Source organism: Taurulus bubalis (assembly GCF_910589615.1).
Source record: "Taurulus bubalis genome assembly, chromosome: 20".
NCBI classification, from domain to species: Eukaryota; Metazoa; Chordata; class Actinopteri; order Perciformes; family Cottidae; genus Taurulus; species Taurulus bubalis.
In genome coordinates, this window is record NC_136608.1 from 14,095,820 (window position 1) to 14,105,395 (window position 9,576).

General features: G+C 40.4%; 1 protein-coding gene across 1 annotated transcript; it reads right to left on the bottom strand.

Moving 5' to 3' along the window:
- Positions 1 to 108: 108 nt before the first annotated feature.
- ndufb2 (NADH:ubiquinone oxidoreductase subunit B2) lies at positions 109 to 3,299 on the bottom strand. Its single transcript, XM_079236361.1, has 4 exons — positions 3,123 to 3,299; positions 2,798 to 2,942; positions 729 to 804; positions 109 to 218 (listed from the first exon to the last, which is right to left on the bottom strand). The coding sequence occupies exons 1-3, from the start codon at positions 3,206 to 3,208 to the stop codon at positions 730 to 732; spliced, it is 306 nt and encodes a 101-aa protein (XP_079092487.1). The 5' UTR covers positions 3,209 to 3,299; the 3' UTR covers positions 109 to 218; position 729.
- Between the last annotated feature and the right edge of the window lie 6,277 nt (positions 3,300 to 9,576).

Consider the following 9,576-nt stretch of genomic DNA (forward strand, 5'->3'; position numbering starts at 1 on the left):
AAAAAAACTAATTAAATAATATGCTTTTCTTTTTGTCAAAGCCAATCTAACACAAGCTGTAGATGTTGAAGCTATATTATACTGTGGTTTTACAAACAACAAAAACAGTTTAACATATTTAAAGATAGTTTTATTAGTCTATGTACAGAACTGACTTTCAGAATATCCTGGAGATTTCCACAAAGACTTATCCAGCAGCTTGAATCCCTCATGGTGATCTACAGACAAAAAAATAAGACAAAAACCTCAGTTGCCAATTTATTAGGTACACCTAGCCTAAACTACATTACAGCCATAAATCTTCCTTCATGAATCTTAAAACGTTTGTTAACTGATGTAGTTTGTGGTACTATTGATTAAATTATACAGAGTAATTTGAAGTGAACACCAAAGGTACCAATTAAAAAAGGGAGTTGCATTTTAAAGTGCGGTTTTCAACAGATACTCTTTCAATTGACTCGGAGTGCTACATTGCAATTTGTAATGTGTTTATATTAAGTTGAAATTGCGCAGCCCTTTTCCTAGTCTAAAAAGAGAGCTGAAACAACACAGGCTTGTATATTTAAAATGAAACATTTTGACAGCATCAGAAAATATGAATTACTTAGATCAGGTTCTCATCGTGCATTTTCTCTACATTTGGATTATATATTGTAGAAGTAAAAACTATTGTCCTCATTGGTTACCGTACCAGTGTTCATTTAAAAAAAGGAAACTAAAGAAATGACCTCATTCCTCATCGTCCGCTGGGATTCCAAGCTCCTCGTCTGTCCATGCAGAGGCATCAGGCCAGGGGAAGTGCCCCTACAGAAGAGAACGATTCCATTTTGATCATGTCAGGTTTGTACAGTGTGGCATACTGTAGACCGACAACTAGTAACAGTACACACAAATACAGAGACTGGTTCTAAATACTTTCCTTCTCTCTGCTTTGGCAGCATTGCTGTTAACGTTTTTTTTTTTTTAGAGACAGCGAGTGTGATTACTGACAGTGGCAAACGTGTGGCAAGTCTGGCAGGCGAACGGCACTCGTTCGGCACCCCTGGCATGTTAGTTTAAATGTATTGTCGTTTTTTATTGGCACTTCATGAAATTGTACATGTACAATTGTCGAATAAAGAATACAAATAAAAAAAGAAGCTGCCAAGCTGAGTGTGTGGAGCCACATTTTCTGGGAACATGATTTTGCTGGGTTTGAAACAAAAAGAAACCAAATATACTCTCTCCAAATAATTACTTTTATAGTAATTTACAACAATCGGCTAAAATAAATCATCCTTTTTATAATAATTTAAATTAAATACAATTTTAAATACAATACAAGTCGAATAATATCTCCACTCGTCCTCTCCATGTCTGTAGGTGTCACGAGCTGCCAGTGCCAATAGCTGTCACAGGAGTGCCACCACTAGTCCGAGAAGTCTGACATCTGATGGCAGTCCGAGACGAACAAGACAACATGCTCAGCTGACGGAATGAAACCCAAGAAATTAAGAAGATATTTACAAAAATGACACCACAGTCACATCAATAAAAAAGAAGTGGTTTGATAAAATGTCAGTGGCACAACAATGAGTGTTCCCAGGAAATGTGGCTCCACCCACTCAGCTTGTCAGCTTCTTGACGGGTGTCGAACGAGTGCTGTTCGCTTGCCACTGTCCTGACACCTTGACTGACACTTGCCACAGACTTGCCACAAGGAGGATCTTGGCCTTGCTGTACAGTATGACATACTGTAGATAGACACAACTATTAAAAGTACACACATTGCAAATACATTCTTGATGCATATCAATTTTTGCTGCAACCTAAATTTCCAGCAAGTTTGTCTAAGTTTCATCTCATATTAAAGAGTGTATTCGTGGTTCAGAGGATGTTTGTAATGAACAACTCTGCCTCTTTTACATGTCCGTGAATCAGAAACCGTTTATTTGCCAGGAGTGTTTACACAAACGAGGAATTTTTCTAGGCGGAAGGTGCATACATTAGACATGAGATGTTAGACGAGACAAACAACAACAGTGCAATGGGTATTAAATTAAGTATAAGATAAAGTGCTCAGACAAACAGATAATGTTAATGTATGTTAAAGTGACCTGTGTGTTTAAGTTAAAGTGTATGTTAAGTGGCATGAATGTTTTAATATGAAGTGTGCAGGGGAGTGACCGGTAAGAAGAAAGAAAAGAAAGAGGAAAGAAAAGAAAGAAGAAATGGTCCGAAACGACGCTGGATTGGCTTTCCAGGATCACACTTTGAATCAGAGTCCCATTTTAAGTCTTTCATTCACCCAGTACACAGATACATAACTGTAATATACAAGTAAAAGCAGTTATGTTCTATTCACTACTATACAAAGTCTGCTAATACTATATCTTATATGTAATATTAATATATATTAATATATATATATATATATATATATATATATATATATATATATAGTGCTGCACTATGGTCTTAAGTACATATATGCATCCAAAACTTGACGCAAGTAAAAGTATATACTATATTATTATATCGCAACATATTAGCAGCTGTAGATTTTGCTATAAATGTTGCACAATATTTGCCCTTGAACTGCAGTAACGTTAGAATAGACGTATTAAGTAGCAGAAAACGTACAAAAAGTACAGTACTTGAGTAAATGTAACGTTGTGATCTTACTTTCCACCTGCAGTAGTAGTAGTAGTAGTAGTAGTAGTAGTAGTAGTAGTGTGTCATGCTCAGCGCAAATGGGAGCTGGATACTTGTGTATACACAGTGTGTACATAGTGTGTACTACAACACGTTTACTTACCATGACTGCATCAGGGTCGTGCCAGCAGTGCCACAGGATCCAGAACCACATGGCACCGCTAAGGAGCTCCGACTCGAACTTCTGTTTCTTCGTTATCTGAGGATAGTCCCTGTACTGGGGCTCGATGTGCGGTCCACCGCCAGCTCTAAAACATTTATAAAAAACACACAATTAAAAATAATTAGGTCAATAACAGATCATGTAGGAATGTTGAGTGACATTTAAGATCGTGTTAACAGTTTAGAGGTTAAAGAACTTAAATGATAATGCATACATGTATTTTCTTTAGCTAACGTAAAACGCTAGCGGGCGTCACAAGACTTACTTTCTGGTCGTTATCTTTTGCGTACTGCGGCTGAGGAGCTGACTTCCGGTCCGAAGAACTCCCAACACCCGTCCAAAAGAAGACATGGTTGCTTACTAAGCGAACACCAGTCTTATTTTTGGTTATTTGTTGAGATTTAGACGGAGTACTGTCCTGTTCGTCGAGGAGTCACCTTCTCCTCTTGTCAATAAGTGACTTCCCAATAACGAAGGCTGTGATTGGACAGAGAGCGACTACTTCCGTTGTTTCTCTGTGATGATTGGCTGATTGGCTGACAGTTTGAACTTACAGCGCCCTCCTCTGGTCTCCAAGAGAAGGGACTTTACCTTTCTGCTGTCAAATATTTATGATAAAATAAGATAAGATAAAATAAGATAATCCTTTATTAGTCCCAGAGTGGGGAAATTGCAGGATTACAGCAGCAAGAGATATAGTCAAATAAAATAAAAAAACAAGTAGTATAAATAAACAGTAAAACAGTAATAAAACAGTAAAGAATCTAGCAGTATGTTATAAACAGACAGAATACAAAACAATTATATGTAAAAGTATTTATATTGCATCAGTAATTAAAGTGACCAAAGTGATTGAAGTGTTATGATAGTTTTTTCTGCAAAGGGTAGGTACTTGTATTTTAACATACACTTTAATTCATCAGTAATATTAATCAAAAAACATAATTATAATAAGTATATAAGAAATATATGTAAAACTCTGACAGGGTCCATTTTCTGCACAATGAATACCTTTACTTTTGATGCTTGAATTTGGCCGATAACACTTATGTCTAATAGGGCTTTGCATTCTTGATTTAGACTTGTAGTGGAGTCTTTTCCGTCTGGTATTGTTACTTTTACGTAAATAAAGGACCTGAATAATCATTCCTCCTCTGAATAATGGCATGCATTGACTAAGTTGACTGAGAGATAAAACATTTAGTATTTAGGATAGACTTTATAATAAGTCACCTCTGGCCAGATCCTCCGTCAATTGAATCAACATCAACAGCCCTGGCACTGCTTTTGTTGTAGTTAGTCACTGTACATACTTATATTTCACTGTATATTCTTATATACACTGCATTTTTCACCTTCTTTATGGTCCAATTTTCTTAATTTGAATACGCTCTGCTGTTTTGTTGTATATATTGAGTATTTTTCATACCTAATATTTTTGTGTCTTCTATGTAACTTTGCTTGCTGCTGCCTCAAACACATTTCCCCTTGGGGATGAATAAAGTATCTATCTATCTATCTATCCATCCATCCATCTATATAAACAGATTATCACGACAACAGAACATTTCTCATTTCTGCGGTGGGCTTAGACCACTTTGTGTACACACAGGTTGTTTACCTATTTACTGATGTAGGCTACCATTAATAAAGTGTCATACTCTTTTTGTATAGTCATAGTTGTCAGAATAAATCTAAAATGTATCGATTCATATTTAACGCTAGTGTATTATAAATAAAACTGTGAACACTGAACACAAAAAAAATCGTAGTAATAAAATAAAAACAAATAGACTTAAAAATGCCATACTCTAAATTCGTCTGTTTTGCCTCCAAGGTCCACTAGATGGGGTCAAAAGCTAAAACAAAGCGGGTGAGGAGAGCTCTACTGGGTGCTGTGCTGTTAAGCATGACAGTTTATCCTCTTTAAGAGCGAGACTGTTCAACATCGGTGTGAAAAGTGGCAGAGGGACATTAGGTGCTTATGTAACTGGGTTACACAGAGATCAGCAAATCACTCACATTGTACAAATGATTGGGGGAGGTTCATCATTTGTCCCATTATCATGTAAAAACGCGGTTTTATAGGGCAGCGCAGCCCAAACAACCACACAGACAAATGTAAAGCAATATGCACACGGTTCATATCTCGGTCTGGTGCTCCGTTTGTGAATGCAACAAGAACGTCAACTCCTCACGGTGTGAAACAGGAAATAATAACATTGTGGCGAGAACGCGCACGGCGCCGCCGCCCAAAAGTGCGCGACCTCGACGACCCGTGCACTAAAAGAAAGGAATCCTCGACGCCATCTTGTTCCCAGTCCACACCGATAATGAAGTTGGTTTAACGGCAGGAAGTCGATGTTATGGCCAGACGCAAACGGTCAATTTTCCACTCCATGTACAAAACACACGTCTTCGTATCGTCCCGTCGACCATTTGGCCACCAGGAAGTCTCTTTGCGGATATAAATACACATATTGCACGTTGTTACCTAATGGCGCCTGGTCGTAGATGCTCTCCGGTTGCGCCCCTCTCCCCTCACAGCTCAGAGCCCGCCCACAAACACCATCGACATGATGTCATCAGAAACCAACCATTTCTAAAAAGGAAAAACGTTCATCGATTCGTTTTTAAACAATGATTAAACCTCCCACCAAATGTGCGACATTATCTTTAACATAAGGGAGGTCAGATCATCTTCAGACCGAAAACACGATGAACGGTCACGGATAAACGTCATCCTCTCTGAAGAATCGACAGTGACCGTTTTCATCGCTGCGTCCTCTCCACAGCCGTCTACGATCATTTCCGTTTGGAAGCGGGTGACTGTGGCTCGATCGGCCCAATTTTTACCTCCGTCCTCCCTCAAGTTTATTTCAAAGAAACCTGGCTGCCCGTGCACCAGCAGTTGCGGGTTTGCAGCGGTCCTGCACGAATGCGCATGCGCGGGGGGATGCGGTTGCGGGTGGGGGAGGGTCAATGAATGGAAACGATGAGAACATCCTCTCTAACAAATGATGTCAAAGGGATTTCTACAGACATATTTCTGGAGATTTGACAGAAACCGATTTACCACAACAATAAAGCTGTCGGAAAGATTGCTGGAATTATTATTTCTTTAGTGTGTTAAACATGTCAGAGCTTATGTCGAGTGATATGGTTGTTAAATAAATCAAAAGGGTTGTACATCTCAACTACTAGACAGCTGATGACACAGACAAATAAATCATATTTTCCAGATCATTTAATTTGGGATTTCCTGAAAAGACAAAGATGTGAGATCAGCATGCAAGATTATGACTTCAAGCCCAATGTGAATTGTGCACACATGTAGGCTCTAGAGTGCGTGGTTTAAGATCAGTTGTACTATGTTGTATCCCTCTACGGCCTGCTGTCTTCATTCTGGATTTACTGTTTATGGTCAGTGTTTAATGGGTACCACTTTCTGACATCAGTTCAATATACAAAATGCAGCGCTTGTGTAAGGGGTTACATAACAGCTTAGTTGCCTCCTCCTGTGTTGGGTTGCGGATTTAGGTGCTTCTTTTCAGCCATGCCTGTAGTGAAAATCAAAGTTTTTGATCCTAAATAATCACTTTTCAGTTGTGTTAAGTTTATAATCAGCACACACATTTGTATGGCAGCAATGGGCTAATAAATAATCTGGTCTGGCCTATTTGGCCCACATTTTTATGATTCAATTGTTGCTGTAGCCCATGTCTGTTTAGGCATCTAAAAAACAAACAAAAAGGAATGTAATAGAAAACTGGCTATATGAGGGTTTGTGTTGAGTCAAAACATGCCTTTTATCCTTCAGAGGAAGAATAGGAAACAGGAGGGGAAGTTAGTTTAAAACAAACCCCCTGATAAAAAAAAACATTCCTACAGCTGCCTACCCTTTTACAAGATGATCATGAAGATTGCACGGACATTAATGTAACCAGCATACCACACTATTGTATTGCAATGTGCTACATACTGCATTCTGCAAGATGTATACGATGGGCTATTTAAAAAAATCCTAACAAAACAACGATTAAACCACCTGTAATATGTCTTCAGCAAGTTTAATTTTCAATTATAAAGTATTCAACATGCTAAGATCCAATTTCTACTAGAATTGTCCGTCTGACATGCATTGTAAGAGCAAAGCGCAATGTAAATCCAGACCGTTACCGACATAAATAGCAGTCTTGTCTTGAGGAATCATAGTCGTGAACGCGCATGGAAGCACGGTCACGATGCCCCTGTGAAATCGGGAGTGTAGCCCCGCAGTATGTGGAGGCGGAGCTCGGGTTTAGTGATGGGGAGGAAGGGGGAGGCTCGTGGGGGAGGCGGAGTCTCGGCAGTCCTGGCAGGGCCGCCATTTTTGCGAAGGGAAAAGAGACTGGTTTGAGGGGATCTAATTTCGAAAAGTCGCCGATGACCAGGGCACTGTTTTAACGGTTTCGAATAGATTTATAGTCAAATTTGGGTCACCTCGTAGCCCAAGAAGCAGGAGATTTTTCACATGAAAGGACTCTTTAGCCGACAAGATAGTATACAAACATTTTAAAGCTTTGCTAGGGATCCGCAGTGTGTGGACAGAAGTATTGTTTTGGTTGTGGAAGCTGTGTGGAAAGCGACGGGGGTCTTACCCAGGTCCCCTAATTCGCTGTTCAGATCATCCATAGTGGACATAAAACGGTGAGTAAACTGCATTACGTGGTAGTTACAGGTGAGCACAAATCCGACCTGGAAGGCTATTGTTGGCTTTAGTTAGCTGGCTAGGCACATCATGCTGGTGCTGGCTAACGTAGTATCAGCTGAGTTTAGCTTGCTAGCTAGCTGAGCAATACCGTTCAGGGCATGTTATGGCAACTGTCAATTGTCTTCATATTTGTCTAGATCAAAATATTAATAAAAAAACTGCTAACCAGGTGGCGCAAGTTTCCTCTGTAGCCCAAAGTGTCATGTTGGCCAAGAGACCGACAGCTAACTCGCGCATGCTACTAGCTCAAATTAGCTTAACACAGGGCTGCGATTCCTCTTTGATAGTGTGGCCATACAAGAAAACGTCATACAAATATGATTTACACGCAGCAACGATCGATTGTGATTGTTCGCGACGCGGTCAACGCAGCTTCGAGCCCAAAGAGACATCAACGTAAGACGAAAACGCTGCAATTAGATTAATGGCTGTCCCACAAGCCTAACGGGTATCCTCTTTGCTACAGTATACCGACTCCCTCAACAACAGATAACATTGCTAGTCGTCAACGTGTCCTTTTTTGTTGTAAAGTACGATGTATATATTCGTGTTATTCGCACTTTTAGCAGAAGCAGAGGGGGACTCGCTTCATGTCGGGTCGACTCAGAAACCGCAGGCCATATTGCGCACGGTTCCATTCGCTTTAATGCAACTTAAGTATGTGACCTCCTAATTTGAACTATTCACTCATTTTTACTATACATCCGCAAAAGGGCTTTCGCGCCTGTCAGAAAACGCAGTCATTTTTTTGGTTCACACCCTGTGTTACTTGATAACAGTATTCGCAACACCCTCGACCAGCATGAAAACAGTACATTTAGCTTTAGTTACAAACTTGAATTTTGTCGTGGCGACTCCCACCCTGCTTACCAGAGCACGGGGCATTATTTCCGTTCAGCGAAAGAAAGAAAAAAACATACAATGCAACTGTTCAAAGGCGCAGAACAACGAGCTTTAACGTGCACTTAACATTAAACAGATATATGAAGGTGTTTCGTCTGTTATGCGCGAGTCTGCTCCAAGCAAAGGGCAGCTGCTACACTGCGCAGTAATCTCAGGCTACTGAGCTTTTAATGGAATTGTAGTTATGACGAGAGGTAATCGAGAATAGACCCAATGTCAGACGAGGAACTGACGTAAAACAAAGAGTACATTTTAGCGATCACTGAATTTAGATGAAGGGTGTATGAGGTTCAAATGCAGCAAGCGTGGGGGAGGGGGGGTGTTGCATTTTGGGCATCTCGCCCCAGTCAGACAATTTGTAACCCCATCTCGATCCAGGCAAGCCACGCTGAAAGTACACCGTCGCAAATGCCTACTTTACCTGGCTTTAAACACATTAACGTATACATGTGCAATCGCTCTGCTTTGTTGTTCGAAGAGCCGAGTATTAATCCACTTTATAACTTTAACCCTCTACGCATTATGTCGTGAACTTCCGTCGGTTACCGTTAGCTTTGCGCGTTACTTTCCACGGCCATTTTTTTTTGTGGGGGGTGGGGGTTGGCGTTTATTTACGGTCCAAGTAAACAAAGATATTCCAGCCGTCATTGTGCTAAACGTCGTTTCTTTTCGCTTTCTGCTTAACGGTTTTTAAAAAAGAGAGAAAGAAACGTCAATTTTTTAAAGGCGGTTCGTGCTTCGGTTGTTTTAGCCTGCTACATTTCCAGAGGCCATTGCTTGGCCGTAATTGCTAGCCGATTAGCTCCCTGGCTTTGCTGTCGACGAATTCACAAAAAAACTGTAATGGTAACAACAGAGACTGTACCGACAGAGGGATACTTAAGTTAGAGTGTATGAAAGAGGCGATTGAATGCATTCTTGGGGATTTTCCTGCCATGGCGAGGCTCCCATTGCCACACGATTGTCTCGCAGTCCTGAGAAAAGCGCTATGAAAATGGCGACAGCACCCAGGGTGTTGTGGTAACATAATAGCAACGTTGTGCCCTCCACACCCCTATCGGCA

What these genes read in the sequence shown, in the direction of transcription:
- ndufb2 (XM_079236361.1), bottom strand. Translation starts at nt 3,208, where the DNA reads ATGTCTTCTTTTGGACGGGTGTTGGGAGTTCTTCGGACCGGAAGTCAG. An exon ending in CAAAAGATAACGACCAGAAA is followed by an intron (nt 2,943 to 3,122) that starts GTAAGTCTTGTG and finishes TAAATGTTTTAG; the next exon opens with AGCTGGCGGTGGACCGCACA. An exon ending in ACGACCCTGATGCAGTCATG is followed by an intron (nt 805 to 2,797) that starts GTAAGTAAACGT and finishes TCTCTTCTGTAG; the next exon opens with GGGCACTTCCCCTGGCCTGA.